This window comes from Octopus sinensis, linkage group LG19 (genome assembly GCF_006345805.1).
Source record: "Octopus sinensis linkage group LG19, ASM634580v1, whole genome shotgun sequence".
Classification (NCBI taxonomy): domain Eukaryota; kingdom Metazoa; phylum Mollusca; class Cephalopoda; order Octopoda; family Octopodidae; genus Octopus; species Octopus sinensis.
Window position 1 is genome coordinate 48,886,509 of NC_043015.1, and position 23,525 is coordinate 48,910,033.

At 39.4% G+C, this 23,525-nt stretch overlaps 1 protein-coding gene across 3 annotated transcripts in view; it reads left to right on the forward strand.

The window, feature by feature from the left end:
- Nucleotides 1-23,525, forward strand: part of LOC115222303 (kidney mitochondrial carrier protein 1) — a 33,993-nt gene that overhangs the window by 6,429 nt on the left and 4,039 nt on the right. For 2 of the 3 annotated variants that reach the window (XR_005002968.1, XM_029792481.2), the window contains exons 2-10: nt 2,289-2,389; nt 6,387-6,534; nt 8,673-8,767; nt 11,817-11,902; nt 13,732-13,827; nt 14,286-14,410; nt 16,539-16,599; nt 20,913-20,999; nt 22,218-22,298. Coding sequence is in view for 2 of the 3 variants with exons in the window: in XM_029792481.2 (XP_029648341.1) it covers nt 2,332-2,389; nt 6,387-6,534; nt 8,673-8,767; nt 11,817-11,902; nt 13,732-13,827; nt 14,286-14,410; nt 16,539-16,599; nt 20,913-20,999; nt 22,218-22,298 (837 nt within the window). In the remaining variant the exon portion in view is untranslated. The remainder of the gene's footprint in view (nt 1-2,288; nt 2,390-6,386; nt 6,535-8,672; nt 8,768-11,816; nt 11,903-13,731; nt 13,828-14,285; nt 14,411-16,538; nt 16,600-20,912; nt 21,000-22,217; nt 22,299-23,525) is intronic. The other variant, XM_036511103.1, reaches the window with a different exon arrangement.

A 23,525-nucleotide genomic window follows, 5' to 3' on the forward strand; every position in this document is an offset into this window, starting at 1 on the left:
CATCTCTGTAACTTAACGGTTTGGCTAAAGAGACTGATAGAATGTGTACCTGACTTTCGAAAAAAAAAATTGAATACTGGGGTTGATTTGTTTAAATAAACCCTTCAAGGTGGTGCTCCAGTGTGGCCACAATCAAATGACTAAAACAAGAAGATGAATTATAAAGGTTAAATGGCTTAGTAGTGTAAAGTGTCATACACAGCCCTAACATAACAAAACAAGAATTTAAAAAAAACGTCCAAAAACATGTATTATTCACTGGTCGCCTTATTGGCACTTGTGCCCGTGCTAGTAGGTTACCAAGAGCACCATCCAAGCGTGATCATTGTCAGAGCAGCCAACTAGCTTCCGTGCCAGTGGCACGTAAAAGGGCACCATTCGAGCATGATCGTTACCAAAGCCGTCTTACTGGCACCTGTGCTGGTGGCATGTGTAAAAGGATTCGAGCGAGGTCATTGCCAGTACCGTCTGACTGGACCCCGTGCCGGTGGCATGTAAAATGCACCCACTACACTCTCGGAGTGGTTGGCGTTAGGAAGGGCATCCAGCCGTAGAAACTCTGCCAAATCAAGATCGGAGCCTGGTGCAACCATCTGGTTCGCCAGCCCTCAGTCAAATTGTCCAACCCATGCTAGCATGGAAAGCAGACGTTAAGCGATGATGATGATGACAGAAGGCCCAGTTCTTAACAGATCTAACTAACAGTGCTTCATCCACTTGGTTAGTTGAGTGGTTGATATTAAAGTAGATTCATACTACTTCACAAACACCACTATTACTGGTTGAGTGTTGGATTCGCTTGCAGAACAACTGCTTTCTACAAAATCTTATTTTCTCATTACATAGATTGAACCAGTTTCATCTACCTTACTATAGATTTCATTTTGGGTGAATTACCTGAGATTGTGGAAGGTTTGCCTCTTCGTTTTACATAATGTTGAATGAACTAAATACCACAGAATGTTTTGAATATTCTTTAAATTTCCACTTTAACTCATCTTTCGATTTTTATTTTTTTTATTTATTTTTTTTTTTTGCATTTGCCTCTTCATGAAGCTTAAGTCGAGTAACTATGTGTTTCTTGTAAGAGAAGTAGATGTGAGACCATTTTCCTTCGTCTACACTTTGTTCACTTAAATCCTCTTCATAACACTCCCTAATTAAACTCTATGATTAGCTCTATAACATCAACATATGCAATTTTCCTTTACTCTCACTCTTAGACGATTTCTTTAGAGTTGTTAAAAACGGGGACTGAAGGAGAATTAAAAACTGAAGATTGAGTGTTTACACCAATTCCTTACTCTCTGTGTAGTGAGAAGTTTGTTTCCCAACCACATGATTGCATGTGGCACCTTGGGAAAATGTCTTCTATAGCCTAGGGCTACCCAAACTTTCCATGCTGGCTTGGGTAGGACAGTTTGACTAAGGTCTGGCAAACCAGAAGGCTGCACCAGGCTCCAATCTGATAAACATTTAATAATAATAGTGAAAAAAATTATCTGAAAGTCATTTCTATTAATTTTTCACACACGTATGTATGAAAAAATATATATATATATATAATGTGTGTGTGTTAGTGTCTGTGTTTGTCCCTGCTCCATCCTTGACAACAGGTGTTGTTATGTTTATGTCCCCGTAACTTAGCAGTTCAATAAAAGAGACCAATAGAATAAAAAAGCAGAAATGAGTAGCAGCGTCAATTCATTTGCCTAAAAATTCTTCAAGATGGTGCTTCGCATGGTTGCAGTCTAATGACTGAAACATATAACGAAAAAGAGATTATTGCTTAATACATTGTTAATTAGTATATAGTTTTAATTTACAATAAAAATGTTAAATAGTTTAATTAATTTGTCTTTAGAATCCTGTTATTCTTTCCCACAGTTAACTAAATCAAAATGGGTCATGTTTAAACTGGCAAGGTTTTTACCCTTTAGTGTTCAGATTATTCTCTCAAATGTGATGTTTGTTTATTTATGTTGTTTTGAATTAATCATGTATTATCTTGTAGTTTAGATAATTCAGTGATGTGATTTTTAAAGTTTTAGAATGACATGGTAGGGCTGAGGTAAGAGGCAAGCTCTGGTCAGTTTCAATATAAAACTGGTTAAATATTCTGGACGGATATGGCCGGTTTGAATGCTAAAGGGGTAATGATTCAACCATTGACTAACATTCTCATAGCCCCGAACTTTGGTTAAATTTTAAAGTTTATCTTCTACAAGTAAATTCATAGCATCAAATTAAAAGTGAATTATATTTTATATTTGATGCCCTTACTACAGCTGAAAGCAGACTTTTATCCTTAAAAGTCCTGCTTTACCCATAATGAGTGATTGGAGACCGTTTGTATATGGTGGTTTGGCATCAGTTACAGCTGAGTGCGGTAAGTTTTGCTTTGTCTCAATAAAAATGAACCCTCATTCACACCTCCCCCCTTTCATCCTCTCACAGTCAAGATAAGTCACCTTTCTTTTTCTAATTCTTCTTCTCTGCCAGTATTTCCCAACCTATTTTCCATCACATGCCACTATAATTTTCCAGTAAAATGTATGCTTTACTGGTGATTATACTTTCCTTAAAGAAATATCCACATATCCACACTAGGGCATTAGAATAGCACTGTTCTGGGATCTTTTCGGTTTGAATAGCAGTTTTTTCTAGCAGTGTCATATGAAATTGTTACCCATAATTATGACCCTAGTATCGATCTATTGCATTTCAATCTGTTTTAGGGTTAGGGGTGGGGAGAAGGGTATCTTTTTTTTCTTCAGAAATGTAAATAAACCCAATCTATTTCTTAGATGAGGAACATATTCATACGGCACAGAATGTTTTCACCTCAATGGACGTCATTGATTGGTTGAAATTGCAGAAATTGAAGAAAAAAACAACGAATATCTTACAAACTATAGAATTTTCTCAATAAAGCCAAGAGAAAAAAATGTTTTATAAACACATTCTACCAGTATACGAGGTTTAAAAGTGTTTAGTTACGTGGAAATTATTTTAAAAAACTGCCGGTCAAACCGAAAAGATCCCTGTTCTGTAGTAAACAGTCTTCACGCAGCATGCTTGGCTGGAGGGATTGGTTCAGCTAGGCTGAATGTAGGTGTAGTATGCTTGCTGCTTAAAAAGATTTTCACAGTTACAAGTCCCACAATTTTCCCAGCGCCCCACCAGTGGGGCATATACCCCATGGTGGGAATCATAGCTCTATACCATACAACCTTTTTGTTAGCTACAGACTCTTTGTAAACTCCTTTTACCATCCATCATTTTTCCAGTATGCACTTGATGTACCAGACAGAGAAGGACTGGTGTTATTTTTACTTTTAAAGTACAGTTGATGTAATATATATATATGTGTGTATATATATGTGTGTGTATATATATGTGTGTGTATATATATGTGTGTGTATATATATGTGTGTGTATATATATGTGTGTGTATATATATGTGTATATATGTGTGTGTATATATATGTGTGTGTATATATATATGTGTGTGTATATATATATGTGTGTGTATATATATGTGTGTGTGTATATATATGTGTGTGGTATATATATGTGTGTGTATATATATGTGTGTGTGTATATATATGTGTGTGTATATATATGTGTGTGTATATATATATGTGTGTGTATATATATATGTGTGTGTATATATATGTGTGTGTGTATATATGTGTGTGTGTATATATGTGTGTATGTGTGTGTGTGTGTGGTGTGTGTGTGTGTGTGTGTGTATATGTGGTGTGTGTGTGTATATGTGTGTGTGTGTATATGTGTGTATATGTGTGTGTGTATATGTGTGTGTGTGTATATGTGTGTGTGTGTATATATGTGTGTGTATGTGTGTGTGTGTGTGTGTATATATGTGTGTGTGTGTATATATATGTATATATATTATATTCTTGTTGTTTAACTTCTGATCAAACTGACCACTGTAATCAAAAATGTTCCAACTGTTGCCAGACCTACTTTTTAGGGCTTAGATTTCATTATCCAATACACCCTTACTTTATTTTTTTTTTTTAAAGACTAGGGTGAGATTTGATGGGGGATTTGGCTGCTATTTTCACGAAGTCAAATGATCACGTAAAAGCTTGCTTGTTATCTCCTGTTTACATAACCTTGTTGAATATGTAAATTAAAAACCTGAGAGGCACTCAGAGTATTTGCCAGGAAATTGTTATATCCTGATAAATTTTGAATAAGTTATCAGTTGAAATATGTCAAGATCACATAAGCCAAACCCATCTTAACAGGAGTGGAGAGAGAAAGAGAGAGACAGAGAGTGTGTGTAATTTGAAATGTTTGGAGAATGAAAAAGAGGCTAATGATTTAGTTTTTATCATCGTCATTTAAGGTCCATGTTCCATTCTTATTTCTTTACTGCCCACAAGGGGGACAAACAAGGTCAGATAAACTGATTGTTGATTATATCGACCCCAGTGCATAACTGGCACTTATTTAATCGACCCCGAAAGGATGAAAGGCAAAGTCGACCTCGGCGGAATTTGAACTCAGAATGTAGCGGCAGACGAAATACTTATTTCTTTATTGCCCACAAGAGGCTAAACATAGAAGGGAAAACAAGGACAGACAAAGGGATTAAGTCGATTACATCGACCCTAGTGCATAACTGGTACTTAATTTATTGACCCCGAAAGGATGAATGGCAAAGTCGACCTCGGCGGAATTTGAACTCAGAATGTAGCGGAAGATGAAATCCTGCTAAGCATTTTGCCCGGCGTGCTAACGTTTTTGCTAGCTTGCCACCCTTCATTCTGGCATGGGTCAGGTGCTTTGACAGGATCTAATGGGTCCCAGGATTGTATCATGCTCCAATGTCTGCTTTGGTATGATTTCTATGACTGTATGCCCTTTCTAATGCCAACCATTTTGCAGGGTGTACTGAGTGCATGCTTTCATGCCACCAGCACTAGCAAGGTTACCATATAGCTCACAAGACTATAAAGCCTGATATGAGGGGTGGGTGTGGCAGCTTTATACTAGGAGATGAGGAATTAAAGCAGTGGAATTAAGGCCTTTGGGGGTCTATTTAACCCTTTTGTTACCAACCCGGCTGAAGCTAGCTCTGGCTTTGTAGTACAAATGTCTTGTTTTCAAAAGTTCTGAATTAAAATCTTCCACCAAACCTTAGTCACAATTTATGTTCCTAACACTAGCTTACTGATAACTAAGTTATTTTACTAAATTCTTTGTTATATTTAAAGTAATTGAAAGAAACACAGAACATCTCAAAATAAATACAATAACGAAAAGGTTAAGATTCTGTTAAAACTTATCTGCAATAAATTGGTTATATTTTTACAACTCACAAAATATTTTAACACTGTTTTTTTTTTTTTTTATTATTATAAAAATATAATAGGATTTATATTATACTACCCTGAAACATGTCTGACCAGCAAGGTGAAGCGGCTGACCTCCCCTGTTCAAAGGTTATAATGGATGCAGGTTCGTGTGTCATATAGCTAGCTAGAGGCGATGGCCTCTTGGAGCTGATCAGCGGCAGCTTTAGTCTTTTATTTATAGACTACCATATTAGCTTGGCGATAACTATTAATAATAGGATTTGTTAAACATCACATGGCTATGAGGGTCCATCTGTGTAAAATTGGAACCAAAGGGGTCCATAGGAAAAAAAGTTGTTGGGAACCACTGGAGGTGGGTGGTAAGCAGGGACTTGTTGTACTCACCTTTATAAGAACAGCTGAGTTTTCACTCCATAATTACAGAGTGAGATTGGTATGTCAGCTATAGAAAGAAAAGTGACAGAAAGATTAGCTAAACACTTTAATGGCTGAAAGAGTGTCAAAGAATTAATATGGCCTTTGTTCAATGAATGCAGTTTCTGTTAGACTGAAGTTGTCAATTTCTTTTCTTTTCTTTGTATTTTCTTTTTCTAAATCTTGTTTACTCAGTATTCCAACAGGTTTGGTGTCTTCTAGATTGATTTTACTTTCTTCTCTCCTTCACTCATTCTTCTCCACTTCCTACTAGATACATAAACCGTTAAAGATTATCTCTAATAATGTTTCACTGTCGAGCATGTCACATTCAGTGGTAACTTTGGCTGATTAGACTTGGATTTTTTCACAATGCCCTGTGTGAAATATTGAGTAAGATCTGACTTGTTCCTAAACTTGTATTAGTCGTTATTTCTTTCAAACTGGTGTGGGGTTAAATAAAGTTAAGATTCATATTTTGGCAAAGTTTCATTCAATGACATGTAGCTCATTTCTTTCACTACCTCAAGAACCATCCATTCACAACTGTTATTGCCTATGATGATGATGATTTTGTAAAACATTAAATAATGCATTTTCGTCATTTCCTTCGAAAAATAGGGACATTTCCAATTGACACCACAAAAACACGTCTTCAGGTGCAAGGGCAAGTTATTGATTCAAGGCTAACAGAATGCAAGTACCGGGGTATGTTTCATGCCTTTGTGAGAATCTTCCGCGAAGAAGGACTCTTAGCATTCTATTCAGGGTAAGTAATTATCTCCATGTTCAAACTTCTCACTGTTGCTTGTTTGGTCCTTAACATAGCTGTGGCCACAAAAGATGTATATTTTCAACATATAGCAAGATACCTGTTCCTGTCTCTTTATCATACTTTAATCCTTTAGTTTTTAAAGACCCACTCCGGTCATGACCATGGGATTGAACCTAGAAAGTTATCCTCTAAGGCGCAAGTCCAGGCAAGGTTGTTTATGGAAGACCAGCAGTCGCCCATGCATACCAGCCTCTCCTCTCCATGCCTCCAATGTTATTCAAGGGAAAGGCAAAACTCAATATAGTTTGGCACCAGTGATGCCGCAACTCATTTGTACAGTTTAGTGAATTGGAGCAATGTAAAATGAATTGTCTTGTTCAAGAACACAACAAACAACCCGATCCAGGAATTGAACTTGCTACCTCATGATTGTGGGCCCAATGCTCTAACCACTGAGCCATGCACCTTTAATATTTAATCCAGCTATAGGAGTGGCTGTGTGGTAAGTAGCTTGCTTACCAACCACATGGTTCTGGGTTCAGTCTCACTGCATGGCACCTTGGGCAAGTGTCTTCTGCTATAGCTTCGGGCCGACCAAAGCCTTGTGAGTGGATTTGGTAGACGGAAACTGAAAGAAGCCCATCGTATATATGTATATATATATATATGTATGTGTTTGTGTATTTGTGTTTGTCCCCCCAACATTGCTTGACAACTGATGCTGGTGTGTTTAGGTCCCCGTAACTTAGCAGTTCGGCAAAAGAGACCGATAGAATAAGTACTAGGCTTACAAAGAATAAGTCCTGGGGTAGATTTGCTTGACTAAAGGTGGTGCTCCAGCATGGCCACAGTCACATGACTGAAACAAGTAAAAGAGAGTAAGAGTAACCCAAATATTCTACCATGTTTTATGTTAGAACTGACCTGGTCCAACCTCTCACACCTACCCTACAATGACATTCTAAAAATTATATACAAACTCACCATTGAAATCTCTAACACTATAAACAACACATAATTCAAAACAAGGTGAATAAATAAGCAATACAATTGACAAAGAAATCTGAATGCTAAAAGTTCAACCTTTCATCATCTGGTACAAAGCTACTTCTCTCAAGACTCACCTCAGTTGAGACAGGGGCCTTGTCTTGCAAGTTACTTGGTGACCTCACCAGTGCTGGTGCCACATAAAAAGCAACCAGCATACGCTGTAAAGTTGCTGGCATTAGGAACATCACTCAGCCACATAAATCATATCAAAGCAGACAATGAAGATTGGTGCGATTCTCTAGCTTGCCAGCTTCTCTTGAATTGTCCAACCCATGCCAGCATTGAAAACAGATGTTGAATGATGGTGATATGTAATCCTGACATGCTTGAGTTAGTAGTTGTTTTCAACTCTAGGCCATCCCTCATTCAGCAGGCATATAGTCACAAGTATTGACGAAAGACCGAGATCTCTGGAGATATGCTGTGACTGTGAAGACCTGACAAATAATGTGAGTTCATGGCTGTTTCCTGCACCAGTTTCACATAGCAGCCCCAACCCATCCAAAGTACCTTGGATTGCAGAATGGCCTGCTGTGCTTACATTGGATCGTAGGGCGACCTGCTGTGCTTGAGGAGACCTATCGAGTCATGTACATCAAAATAAAAGTCAAATGGAAATTGTACTTGTGATACCCATGCCGGTGGCATGTTAAAAGCACCATCCGAACATGGCTGATGCCAGTGCCACCTTGACTGGCTTCCGTGCTGGTGGCACGTAAAAAGCACCAACCGATCATGGCCACTGCCAGCCTCCCCTGGCACCTGTGCCGGTGGCACGTAAAAAGCACCGACTACACTCATGGAGTGGTTGGCATTAGGAAGAGCATCCAGCTGTAGAAACACTGCCAGATCAGACTGGAGCCTGGTGCAGCCTCCTGGTTTCCCAGACCCCAATTGAACCTTCCAATCCATGCTAGCATGGAAAACGGACGTTAAATGATGATGATGATGATATTCCAGCTATGGCCATCCTGCCTTTATTTTTGCGACATGATGTGTCTAGTATCCTGGGCAAGATCTTTTGTGCCAACTCCAAAACTATGCATTTCACTGAGATGAAGTATTTATCCTGAATATTGCAGAATTGGTCCTGCCATTTTACGACAAGCTACTTATGGAACTATCAAAATTGGTATTTACCAGTCAATGAAAAGAATGTTTGTGTCCAACCCAATGGGTAAGTTTGTCTTTTTTCTTTTTAATTAATTCTGGGTTTAGTGAGAGGGGCAGGTGAAATGCCTATGTTTTTTTTTTTTGGTTTATTTGGTTTTGTTATGTTTAAATGGTTCCAAGTTTGACAGGAAAATGCTAAGAGAAGAAACTTATTCCCAAGCTTGAACCTTGCTTCAAAAGTTTGCTATAGGGCACTCTGCTAAAGGTATCTCAGGGCCAAATGGTGTTAAACTGGTTCACAGACCTCTAATCAAAACTATTCCAATTGTTACCATTCCATCTTTTAATATATGGAGAACCACATTGTCCTATGTGTCCTTCCTGTTTTTAAGAGAGTAGGGTGTAATTTGAGGGGAAATGTAGCTGCTATTTTGGCATGTCAAGAAACTGAGTGGAGTGGATCAGCAGGGTAGATAAAGCCATAACTCTCTTTGTTCTTAGATCCTCCAGTATTTATTTCTTTATTTAGCCCCTTGTAAAGGGGCTAAACTTAGAGGGGACAAACAAGGACAGACAAAGGGATTAAGTTGATTACATCGACCCCAGTGCGTAACTGGTACTTATTTAATCGACCGCGAAAGGATGAAAAGCAAAGTTGACCTCAGCAGAAATTGAACTCGGAACGTAGCGGTAGACGAAATACCTGTTTCTTTACTACCCACAAGGGGCTACACAGAGGGGACAAACAAGGACGGACAAACAGATTAAGTCGATTACATCGACCCCAATGCGTAACTGGTACTTAATTTATCGACCCCGAAAGATGAAAGGTAACATTGACCTCGGCGGAATTTGAACTCAGAACGTAGCAGCAGATGAAATACCTATTTTTTTACTACCCACAAGGGGCTAAACATAGAGGGGACAAACAAGGACAAACGGATTAAGTCGATTATATCGACCCCAGTGCGTAACTGGTACTTACTTAATCGACCCCGAAAGGATGAAAGGCAAAGTTAACCTTGGCAGAATTTGAACTCAGAACGTAGCGGCAGATGAAATACGCTACGCATTTCGCCCGGCGTGCTAACGTTTCCACCAGCTCACCGCCTTCTTAAACTTAAGAAGCTAAGTTTAATACTTTGACATTCGATATACCTGCTGAAGTATTAATGATATATTTCTTTACTATCCATAAGGGGCTAAACACAGAGGGGACAAACAAGGACAGACAAAGGGATTAAGTCGATTACATCGACCCCAGTACATAACCGGTACTTAATTTATCGACCCCGAAAGGATGAAAGGCAAAGTCGACCTCGGTGGAATTTGAACTCGGAACGTAACGACAGATGAAATACCGCTAAGCATTTCGCCCGGCGTGCTAACGTTTCTGCCAACTGCCACCTTAAATCTCCAGTACTGTCAGCTTAAGGACAATGAACCTCTTTCAAACATTCTGGCTGCTTGCTTTCCTCTTTGCTCTACATGGGCTGACTCCCATTATTATCATTTTGTCCCTGATGAATGTATCGTACCAAATCTTCACTGGTCTTTCACTCAGGCTTTTTCCTCTTCCTGGCCTTCTACCAGTGGACGCAGAGAAGAAGGACAGACAAAGAGATTAAGTTGATTACATCAACCCCAGTGCATAACTGGTACTTAATTTATGCTATCACAGTGATAGCATGTCTCTCCTGTTATAATCAGTAAACCATGTCTGCCAGTATACGTTTTACTGATTGTGACCAGAAAACCATATCTGCCACTTAGTCACCATGTCCTGCGAATGTCTCATGCCAGCTCTTCTCATCACCTCTTCATTTCTCACAGTCTCAGTAAGAGATGCTCCACATTGAATGTAGGCAGCATTGGTGGATCACATCCATTGAGAGATCTTTGCTATCTTCTTCCAGATCTCACAGGAATGTCTCCACATTGCATGTTGCAGTTGTAATGATGGTGTTGGGATTGAAGATATGGTTCTTCAAGATCTGGGCTTCGTTTTGGCTTTGACCTGCATCCGTCATATGTCCATCCTGAGATGACCTGTCTTCATTTTTATGTCCATCATATATACCCCTATACTCTGGTACTCCATCACTTCTGATGACTAGGGTTCCAGTTGATCTGATCAATGGAACAGCCTGCTTGTTAAATTAACATACAAGTGGCTGAGTGTTCCACAGACATGTGCACCCCTTAACGTAGTTCTCAGAGAGATTAAACGTGACACAGAATATGACACAGTTGGCCCCTTTGAATTACAGGTACTAGTTATTTTTTGTCTGCTGAGTGAATTGGAGCTATGTGAAATAAAGTGTCTTGCTCAAGAACATAATGTACTGCTGTGAATTGAACTTATGACCTTATAATCGTGAGCCAAATACCCTGACCACTAAGCCACGTGACTTATCCATTATATATAATACAATCTATAACTGGCCAGTCTGTATATTAGAAATGAAATGTAGTTCTGTTTGATAGTAATTTAACTTCAATATTCTTTTCTACTCTAGGCACAAGGCCTGAAATTTTGGGGGAAGGGCGGGGCAGTCAATTAGATCGACTCCAGTATGCAACTGGTACTTAATTTATCGACCCTGAAAAGATGAAAGGCAAAGTTGACCTCAGTGGAATTTGAACTCGGAACATAAAGACAGACAAAATACTGCTAAGCATTTCGCCTGTGTGCTAACGTTTCTGCCACCTCACCTTCTTAATTTAACTTCAATATTAACAAGATTTGAAGTTAGTGAGCTGGCCGAATTGTTAGCATGCCAGGCAAAATGTTTAGCAACATTTCATCTAAATGTTCTGAGTTCAAATTCTGCCTTTCACTCTTTTGAGGTCAATAAAATAAGTACCAGTTGTGTGCTGGTGTCAATGTAATTAACTTACCCCTCCTTCAAAATTGCTGCCTTTGTGGCATAATTATTTGAAATCATTATTTAAGATCAGAAGCCATCAGAACCACTGTCTGGTACTGCATCAGGGCATTATTTGTTGTTGTTGTTAGATATCTAGAAAATATTTTAAATACTTTGCAAATATTTATCTTGAGCTTTATTGTAAATTAACATTAATCTTATGCTGTTCTGTATTCATTTCAGATGAAACGCTCGCTACGAATGTTTTTTGCGGTGTTGTTGCTGGTATAGTTTCTAGTTCTATAGCCAATCCTACTGACGTACTCAAAGTAAGAATCCATTTGTTGCTCAACATTTTACTGTAAAACTAGCTAACTTTTATGATAGCTTCTATTTTGTATATTTTATGCATCACTGGTTTGAGCACACACACACATACACACACACATTAGATTTTTCCTTTTCTTTGTAAGGTGGTTGTCATTAGGAAGGGCATCCAGTTATAGAAACCAAACCAAAACAGACAGTGGTGTCTGGTATGGCCCCAGGCCATGCCAGCTCCTGTCAAGTCATCCAACCATGCCAGCATGGAAAATGGATGTTAAATGGTGGTGAATGAAATGGTAGGTGATCTCTTACAAAGTGCAAAGACTTTTGGTTGGAACTTTGTGTTTCTGATGTGAGATGGAAACAAAAATAGTAGAAGCCCTAGATTGAAATGATAAGGAACTATCATTTCAATCCGGGGCTTCTACCATTTTTGTCTCCATATGGAATGAGAACAATTGGGTGCAGCTGTCAGAATGCTGGAGGTTTGGCATAGCTGTGTGGACATTTATCCTGTTTTGGCAAAAGTACTTTCCAGTGCTGGGGACACACACACACATGCACAGAAATATATACATTCGGATAGAAAGAGTGAGAGACATAATTTATTGATTGAACATGTTTCACATAAACACTTTCCGTTCCTTCATACACATAAAGAGATGTTCACCCACAAACAGAAAATGTGTGAGGAGAGGTAGAAAGACATATCAATTTATTAATTGATTATGTTTGACATAAACACTTTCCATCTTCTCATACACATCATCATCATCACTGTTTAACGTCCGCTTTCCATGCTATCATGGGTTGGACGATTTGACTGAGGACTGGCGAACCAGATGGCTGCACCAAGCTCCAATCTTGATCTGGCAGAGTTTCTACAGCTGGATGCCCTTCCTAATGCCAACCACTCTGACATAAAAAGAAATCTGCTCACACATAAAGAGAGAGATGGGGGACAGAAGGGTTTAATACACAGACAAATAAACAAATATGTTACTACTATTACACATCATGTGGAGGCGCGTGGCTTAGTGGTTAGGGTGTCAGCATCATGATCGTAAGATCGTGTTTTCGATTCCTGGACCGGGTGACGCATTGTGTTCTTGAGCAAAACACTTCATTTTTCACGTTGATCCAGTCCACTCAGCTGGCAAAAATGAGTAACACTGCTATGGACTGGCGTCCCGTCCAGCTGGGGAACACATACGCCATAAAAACCGGGAAACTGGGCCCATGAGCCTGGCTAGGCTTTAAAGGGGCGCAGTGGAGGGGCATGGCTTAGTGGTTAGGGTGTCAGCATCATGATTATAAGATCATGTTTTCGATTCCTGGACCGGGTGACGTGTTGTGTTCTTGAGCAAAACACTTCATTTTTCACGTTGCTCCAGTCCACTCAGCTGGCAAAAATTAGTAACACTATGATGGACTGGCGTCCCGTCCAGCTGGGGAACACATACGCCATGGAAACCGGGCCCATGAGCCTGGCTAGGCTTTAAAGGGGTGCAGTGGAGGGACATGGCTTAGTGGTTAGGGTGTCAGCATCATGATTGTAAGATTGTGTTTTCGATTCCTGGACCGGGTGACGCATTGTGTTCTTGAGCAAAACACTTCATTTTTCACGTTGATCCAGTCCACTCAGCTGGCAAAAATGAGCAACACTGCGATGGACTGGCGTCCCGTCCAGCTGGGGAACACATACGCCATAGAAACCAGGAAACCGGGCCTATGAGCCTGGCTAGGCTTTAAAAGGGTGCATTTATTTTTTATATTATTACACATTATACAGAGAGTAATTTTAATTGAAACTTTATTTTATTGCTTAAAGGTAAGGATGCAAGCTAAGACCGAAAGTTTACAGACTTCAATGTTTCAGTCTTTTATACAAATTTACAAGAAAGAAGGTGTTCGAGGATTATGGAGAGTGAGTATTTTTTCCTTTACCTTTTTTTTGTTGTTTCCTTCAGTTTTTTTGTCCCACCTATTTATAGTGTCTGTACGAGGAGGATGGAGGCTGTGTGGTTAAGACTGAAATATGTGGTTCAGTCCCACCGTGTGACGCCTTGGGTAAGTGTCTTTTGCTCTGGCTACAGGCTCGTGAGTGTGAGTATTTTCATCTTTGTCTCTAACCCCTGCAACTACTTAGCAACTGGTGTTGGTTTATTTATGTCCCTGTAATTTAGCAGTTTATCAAAAGTGACTGAGAGAATAAGTACCAGGCGTAAAAAATATATAAGTTCTGATGTTGATTTTTTTTTTTTTACTAAATCCTGCATGGTAGTACCCTGCATGGGTACCAAGCTAGGGTTTGATATTTTTGATTAAATTTTTGTAACTTGTGTATATATTTTTATCAAAAATTTTGACTATTAATTCTTGCAGGGAGTCGTTCCAACTGCCCAGAGGGCTGCTATTGTGGCAGGAGTAGAATTGCCTGTCTATGATATCACAAAGAAACACATCTTGAAATCTGAATCTATGGAAGACCATGCTGGAACACATTTCGTGTAAGTTTATCAATGTTTCCCTTATCTTCTTGAATAGTAGCACACCTATTTCTGTCCTCATTCTCTCTCTCTCTCTGGCCAGGTAACCATGTACCTCTTCTACAGCAAGACACCTGTTCCCACCTCTCTGTCTCTCTGTCACACTTGAACCTTTTGTTATCAGACACAAGATCACCTCCTCCAATGCCCCCACCTCTCTCAAAGGATCTTTGTCTTGCAAGTTACTTGGTGACCCTACCAGTGTTGGTGCCACTTAAAAAGCATCCAGTCCACACTATAAAGTGGTTGGCATTTGGAAGGGCATCCAGCTGTAAAACCCATGACCTTACCTGTGTGTCTGCCACACAAAAAGCATTTTGTCCACTCTCCTGGGTGGTTGGTGTTAGGAAGGGCATCCAGCTGTAAAAACCATGCCAAAGCACACACAGAAGTCTGGTGCAGGTTCCTGCCTGGCCAGTTCCTGTCAAACTGTCCTACCCATGCCAGCATGGAATGCAAATGTTAAATACTGATTATATTACTGGTACCTGAGGAATTTGAACTCAGAATAGACGAATTGCCACTAAGCATTTTGGTCTGGGGTGCTGCTAACGATTCTACCAGCTTGCTGCCTTAGCAGAACTAAATATTAATAATTTAAAGTCTGTTCTTTACCGAAGTATTTTCTGTCTAATTAGAAACAAATTAGCCTTATGTTTTTAATGCGTCATCATTGTAATGACAAGAGTCTGTCATATATGAGATGTAGGTATGGTTGTGTGGTAAGAAGCTTGCTTCCAAACTACATAACTTTGGGTTCAATCCCACCTTTGGCAAGTGTTTTCTGCTTTAGCCATACGCTGATCACAGCTATGTAAGTGGACTTGGTTAATGGAAACTGGAAGAAGCCTGTTGTGTGTGTGTGTGTGTTACTGTCTCCTTGCTTTGACATTGCGTAATAGTCGTAAATAAATATCTCTATCAGGCAAGCAGTTTCCTTTGTTTTCAATCTTTTAAAACATGCTTGGTGATGGGTAAAATATTACTTTACCTGGAAACAGGTGATGGTTGGTGACAGTAGAGGCATCCAGCTGTGGAAAGATGACTATCGACCCTGACCCTTTAGCATCTGAATTTTTCTATCAAATGTTATGATTATTCATTCTCATTGTTTTAAATTAATCATGTATTATCTTGTAGCTATGAGATTTTGTTGTGATTGTTTATTTTTAGAATGATATTGTAGGGTAGGTATGAGAGGCTGGATCTTACTCTTTTGAGCATAAAACAGGTAGGATATTTGGGCTGGATATGGCCAGTTTAAATGCTAAAGGGCTAAGCGATGGTGATGATGTGACTCTTGTTTTACGATGCCTTGCAATGAGACTGAGCCTAGTATCTTATTTTTCAGGTTCACTGAATATGACTGATATGAGTGGGGCAGTCCTTGTGATTGGCCCTTTAACATTCAGATAACTGTCAAACATAAAGCTTATCTGTTCTATATTTAAGAGATGAGGAATTACGTACATTATTTACATTTGACGGATATTCGTCCTCATCTTGTTTGTTGTTAACACTACGTTTTGGCTGATATACCCTCCAGCCTTCATCAGGTGTCTTGGGGAAATTTTGAACCTGGGTCATTGTCGTCATCACCACTACCACCATCACAACCATCATCACCACCACCACCATCATCACCATTCAGGTTACTGAATCGAACTCGGAATCTTTGGGTTAGTAGCCCATGCTCTTAACCACTATGCCATATGCCCATGTGCAATTATGGAGGGAATTTTAGGGCTTATAAATCTAATATTTTCCTATCCTTCCTTAACACCGGTTCCCATATGCTACTCATATCTGCACTCGGTCTGCTTAGGAGGTTGTTGTGTCCTAGCATATGTGCTGCTTCTTTTAGTTTTCATATTTTCCAGTCGTGTTCTCTCTCTATTATTTTAACTTCATCCCACAGGGGGAGGTGGTCTCCATTTTTCCATATACGATCAGCTATACCCGATTTATCAATATCTCCTGATGTCACAGCTTATCTGTACACATTGTTTTGAATTAATCATGCCTTATCCCAGAGCTTTGAGATTTTGAAAATGTGATTGTATTTTCTTTTTTTTTTTCCTTTGTTTAGTGCCAGTTTTACTGCTGGACTTGCTGGTGCTATAACGTCTAACCCCATTGATGTTGTGAAGGTAAGTGATTTTGTAAATCTGTTAACAGTTTTTTTGGTAAACATGGAACTGGTGTGGTCAAGTGGTAAGAAGTTTGCTTCCTGACCATATGGGTTCAGTCTCACTGCATACAGCCTTGTGCAAGTGTCCTCTACTTCAGCTATAGCTCCAGACTGAGCAAAGCCTTATGAATGGATTTGGTAGATGGAAACTGAAAGAAGCCTGTTTGTGTGTGTGTATATGTATATATCCATATGTAGTATATATATAAGGGCATCCAGCTGTAGAAACTCTGCCAAATCAAAACTGGAGCCTGGTGCAACCATCTGGTTTGCCAGCCCTCAGTCAAAATCGTCCAACCCATGCTAGCATGGAAAGCAGATGATAAACGATGATGATGATGATGATGATATATATATATATATAAGAATGAATGTTTTTATATATAATGAACGTGAAATACAGGAAGGGACGAACACGGAACACAGACAAATCATTCGAAGCCATCAATCTTCAGTCAGACACCGAATCATCATAGCAAATTTCGGCTGTTCAATTCTGATATTTGCTCCAACTCGGCCAGCCCCAAGAAAAAAAACTAAGCTGTAAGCATTAGATTTCTTGGTAGAAGACAGGAATGTGAACGCACAAGACGGATGTGAATACAAGAGACGAAAACGAAATTGAAAACAGTAATGAAAAAACAAAACATATATAACGGTGGTTGTCATACGACTTTAGACCAAATGAGACAAAACAACAACATAGCAGCTGGCGTAGAAATAATTACCGTTTCGGTAGCGGGGACACATGTTGGTCGAGATACGAAGGCCAACAGAATGGTTGAAAAAGCAGCAGGTCGCAGGAGAGAGAGAAAGAGAGACAGAGAGAGAGGGAATCAAAGAGGGTGGAAGGCAGGGGACAGAATCAGTGACCAGAGAGGAGAAAGAAGGGATTAAGGAGGATGGGAGGAAGAGAGGGGAAGAATCGGAGGGCGCCAAAAAGTTTGGTGAAGAAGCAATGGCGGGTAGTAAAAGACAGTGTGTATAGAAGTCGTGCAGGGTTTAAAATTGGACAAACAACGGGGGGGGGTGCACGTAACGCCGCAATAATATAAGAATGAATGTTTTTATATATAATGAATGTGAAATACAGGAAGGGACGAACACGGAACACAGACAAATCATTCGAAGCCATCAATCTTCAGTCAGACACCGAATCATCATAGCAAATTTCGGCTGTTCAATTCTGATATTTGCTCCAACTCGGCCAGCCCCAAGAAAAAAAACTAAGCTGTAAGCATTAGATTTCTTGGTAGAAGACAGGAATGTGAACGCACAAGACGGATGTGAATACAAGAGACGAAAACGAATTGAAAACAGTAATGAAAAAACAAAACATATATAACGGTGGTTGTCATACGACTTTAGACCAAATGAGACAAAACAACAACATAGCAGCTGGCATAGAAATAATTACCGTTTCGGTAGCGGGGACACATGTTGGTCGAGATACGAAGGCCAACAGAATGGTTGAAAAAGCAGCAGGTCGCAGGAGAGAGAGAAAGAGAGACAGAGAGAGAGGGAATCAAAGAGGGTGGAAGGCAGGGGACAGAATCAGTGACCAAGAGAGGAGAAAGAAGGGATTAAGGAGGATGGGAGGAAGAGAGGGGAAGAATCGGAGGGCGCCAAAAAGTTTGGTGAAGAAGCAATGGCGGGTAGTAAAAGACAGTGTGTATAGAAGTCGTGCAGGGTTTAAAATTGGACAAACAAACGGGGGGGTGCACGTAACGCCGCAATAATATAAGAATGAATGTTTTTATATATAATGAACGTGAAATACAGGAAGGGACGAACACGATATATATATATATATAAAATCACAATCGAAATTGATCAACATCAATGGAATTTGTAGCTGTGTTAGCAGTGCCGGTGGCACGTAAGAGAACCATCCGAACGTGGCTGTTGCCAGCACCGCCCCGACTGGCCTCCGTGCCGGTGGCACGTAAAAAGCACCATCCAACCGTGGCCGTTTACTAGCTTCGTCTGGCACCTGTGCCGGTGGCACGTAAAAAGCACCATCCAACCGTGGCCGTTTACTAGCCTCGTCTGGCACGTAAAAAGCACCCACTACACTCTCGGAGTGGTTGGCGCGTTAGGAAGGGCATCCAGCCGTAGAAACATTGCCAAATCAGACTGGGCCTGGTGCAGCCTTCTGGCTTTCCAGACCCCCGTTGAACCGTCCAACCCATGCTAGCATGGAAAGCAGACACTAAACGATGATGATGATATATATATATATATAATATTCTACGTCCTTCTGATGATGATTTAGAGCACCTAATTCTTGGATTTCCCTACACTGGATTACGCTACCCTTTGAATTCCCTCAGAGTATGTTGTTTTTGTACCTTTGATTTATCTCATCATCATCGTTTAACGTCTGTTTTCCATGCTAGCATGGGTTGGACGGTTCGACCGGAGTCTGGGAAGCCAGGAGGCTGCACCAGGTTGGATTGAACCACATATTTCAGTCTTAACCACACAGCCTCCATTCCCCACGTACAGACACTTTAAATAGGTGTTAGAATCCCCCTCTCTCACTCAGCCCCCACCCTCCTGCCTCCATGATATTTGCTCAACCTATCCACCAGCAACTCATAACCACCTCTTCATTCATAGGAGTGGCTGTGTGGTAAGTAGCTTGCTTCCCAATCACATGGTCCTGGGTTCAGTCCCAATGCGTGACACCTTGGGCAAGTGTCTTCTACTACAACCTCGAGTTGATTAAAGCCTTGTGAGTAAATTTGGTAGAGGGAAACTGAAAGAAGCCTGTCATATATATATATATATAAAAGTAGATAAATGGTACAACAAGGCACCAATATTTACTGGAAAATAGCAATCATATTGTATTATTATTTTCATTGAAACTTCTTCACTGTTCTCGTTCTGTTAACATTTTGGCGTTCAGACTAGTATACTGGTATCGATGTGGCAACATCTGAAATCTTGTCTAGGTAAATGCAGCTGATGATGACTGATCAAATTTACGTTGTCAAACGTATTTGAAGAGTCAGAAACCAGTCCTGCATTATCTGATTCTGGGTTGTCCATTTATCAGATTTGTTGCACACACGCGTCTTTGCTAGTATATACGCAGTGAAGCTACACAATAGCGTCGTAGTTATTACGATTGCTATTTTCCAGTAAATATTGGTGCCTTGTACCATTTATTTACTTTTATATGTATAATTTTACCCTTATGGGCTATCCTTTACTGGAAAGTAATACATTCGTATTGCATTATTATTTTCGTATATATGTATGTATGTACTTGTGTGTCTGCTTGTCCCCCTCCCCCATTCACCCTTGCTTGACACTGATGCTGGTGTGTTTACGTTCCCATAACTTAGCTGTTTGGCAAAAGAGACCAACAGAATAAGTACTAGACTTACAAAGAATAAGTCCTGGGGTTGATTTGCTCGGCGAAAGGCGGTGCTCCAGCATGGCCGCAGTCAAATGACTGAAACAAGTAAAAGAAGGAAGAATGAGTTGCTGTATTTGATCTACATCAGTAAATTGGTCTTTAATCTACAAATACAATCATTAGAACATAATTGTATATCTAAGAACCTATACTTTATTCTCATCAAGTGTATTCCACTTACTTGTGCTTTGCTAACGAGTCCCAATAAGTCTGAAACATTGCTGTCCTCATCCCTACTAACAAGGATCTGATTTTTCCTTTAAGCATCATACTTAAATGTTTTATTCTTTATTGAAATTGTCTCCTTTTTGGAAGCCACAAATGAATGATGGCAGATGTTTTGTTTCTTTTCTCCAAGAGGAAAATCTCAATCCATTAACAGTCTTCAAGGGTTTAATCGACTATGTTGCTCTCTGAAATTTGTTAACCTATTTTGTTATAAAAAAAAAAAATGTTGATATTCATGTAAGAGGAGATAACTCTGTCAGACTGTTTTTCTTGTACTCTGATGCTCTTTATAGTTCCACTTAACATGATCATAAATTTACTCTTTAGTATTTCAAGATATTTTAATGTAATTTTGGTAAATATATCTGTTAAAGTGAGATGTCAGTGTTATTTTCACTTTTAAATAATTTATTCACTGCACCCTGTGTGTATGTGTGTGTGTATATATATATATATAATATATATATATATTTATATATATATATATATATATATATTTGTCATTCATGAGGAGAGAATTTATTTGAAAAAATGTTTGTATTTTACTGAAGTAAAACTATTTGAAAAATGGTAAAGTATTTTTGTCTTCTACTATTGATTTTTTTAATTTTTAGACTCGTTTAATGAATCAACGTGTTTTAAAGACGACCAACGGGACTGCTTCTGCCATATACACCTCTTCGCTGGACTGCATCATTCAAGTAATTCCTTTTCCCATTTACTTTTAAATGTTTGATTTAAATAATGTTTTAAATTCTTAATTGAAACGTCACTTCTATTTAGTTTCACAGGCGCAGGAGTGGCTGTGTAGTAAGTAGCTTGCTTACGAACCACATTGTTCCAGGTTCAGTCCCACTGCGTGGCACCTTGGGCAAGTGTCTTCTACTATAGTCTCGGGCCGACCAAAGCCTTGAGAGTGGATTTGGTAGACGGAAACTGAAAGAAGCCTATCATATATATATATATATATACTCACATGTGTGTCTGTGTTTGTCCCCCCCAACATCGCTTGACAGCCGATGCTGGTGTGTTTACATCCCTGTAACTTAGCGGTTCGGCAAAAGAGACCGATAGAATAAGTACTAGGCTTACAAAGAGTAAGTCCTGGGGTCGATTTGCTCGACTAAAAGGCGGTGCTCTAGCATGGCCACAGTCACATGACTGAAACAAGTAAAAGAGAGCTTAATATTATGATAATCATTAAGGTAACAAGCTGGCAGAATCATTAGTATGTCCGGCAATGTGTTTAGTGGCATTCCATCTGTCTATGTTCTCTCCGTCAAGGTCAGCTTTGCCTTTAATCCTTTCGGGGCCAATAAAAATAAATGCCAGTTGAACATGGAGTTAATGTAATCGACTTAATCCCTCCCTTGAAATTGCTGGCCTTGTGCCAAAATTTGAAACCATTATGATGATCCTTGATGTAAGGAGCCAGAAGGATCATCAGCATGCCTGGCAATATGCGTGGCAGCATTTCATCCGTGTTTATATTTTGAGTTCAAATCCTGCTGAGGTCTACTTTCACTTTCAGCCTTTTTAGGATCAATGAAAAATAAGTACCAGTTAAGCCCTGGGGGTCGACTTTGCCTTTCAACCTTTCGGGGACAATAAAATAAGTACCAGTTTAGCATTGGGATCAATGTATTTAACTTACCCGCTTTCTTGAAATTGCTGGCCTTGTGCCAAAATTTGAAATCATTATGATAATCCTTGAAGTAAGGAGCAAGAAGCCTGGCAAAAATGCTTAGCAGCATTTCATCTGTGTTTATATTTTGAGTTCAAATCCTGCTTTGAGTTCAATGTATTTAACTTACCCGCTTTCCTGAAATTGCTGGCCTTGTGCCAAGATTCGAAACCAACATGTTCATTTTTTCCTGTATCAATCTATTAATGATACCTTTTTTTTTTTTTTTTTGCAGACTGCCAGAACTGAAGGCTTAATGGCTTTTTATAAAGGTTTTATCCCCACGTGGATCAGGCTTGGACCCTGGAATATTATTGTATCCTTAAAGACAGTATAGGTGTGGCTGTGCCATAAGAAGTTTACTTCCCAACCTCGTAGTTTTGGGTTCAGTCCCACTGCATGGCACCTTGGGCAAGTGTCCTCTTCTATAGCCCTGAGGCTGACTAAAGCCTTGTGAGTGGAAACTGAAAGAAGCCCACCGAGTATATATATATATATATATATGTGTGTGTGTGCATCTTTGTCCCCACCACCACCACCACTTGTCAATCAGTGTTGTTGGTGTGTTTATGGCCCCATGACATAGCAGTTCTGCAAAAGGGATTGATAAAGTGCCAGGCTGAAAAATATTAAAAAAACTGGGGTCGATTCATTTGACTAAAGATTCTTCAAGGTGGTGCCCCAGCATGGGCGTAGTCTAATGACTGAATCTACAAAGGTAATGGTGGATGAGAGTTTATTAACCTGTAAAGGTATGTGGCTCAGTAGTTAGGGTGTTGGGCTCACAGTCATGAGGTTGTAGGTTCATTTCCTGGGCTGGACAGTGGATTGTCTCTGAGCAAGGTACTTCACTTCCAGCCCTACCCAGCTGAAACAAGTACCCTCTTGTTTCAGCTGGTGCAGCCCTTTCAGCCCTCCCTACCCTGTCACATTCTGGGTGGATGGGAGTGGTCTATGTTTGCCCATGGTTAAATAGGTGGGTCCTAAAGCAATTTGTAAGTGTGACTCAGACTCTGCATAGAGATGATGAGGGTGTTATTAGGAAAAATATTTAATTTGGAAAGTTCTAACTCCATCTCATATAGAATGACCACAAATATTCTCATGGGGAATGGTTTAGCCTTTTTGATACCAAAGTGCCAGAGACTGCCCCTGGTTCCATAATATAAACTTCCGATTTTAAATTGATCTAAATTAAAACTTTTCCTCAAAATTCCATGTTAAATTATATCCTTTACACCAGCTTAATAATGACAAAATTATTTTACTAAATTCTTCCTTATTCCCAAAATTAATAACAAAAGGGTTAAGGCAATTTAAATTAAAACTTTCCCTCAAAATTCCTTGTTAATTTAAATTCCGTACACCAACTTAATGACAAAATTATTTTACTAAATTCTTCCTTATTCCCAAAATTAATAACAAAAGGGTTAAGGCAATTTAAATTAAAACTTTCCCTCAAAATTCCTTGTTAATTTAAATTCCGTACACCAACTTAATGACAAAATCATTTTATTAAATTCATTATTCTCAAAATTAATGA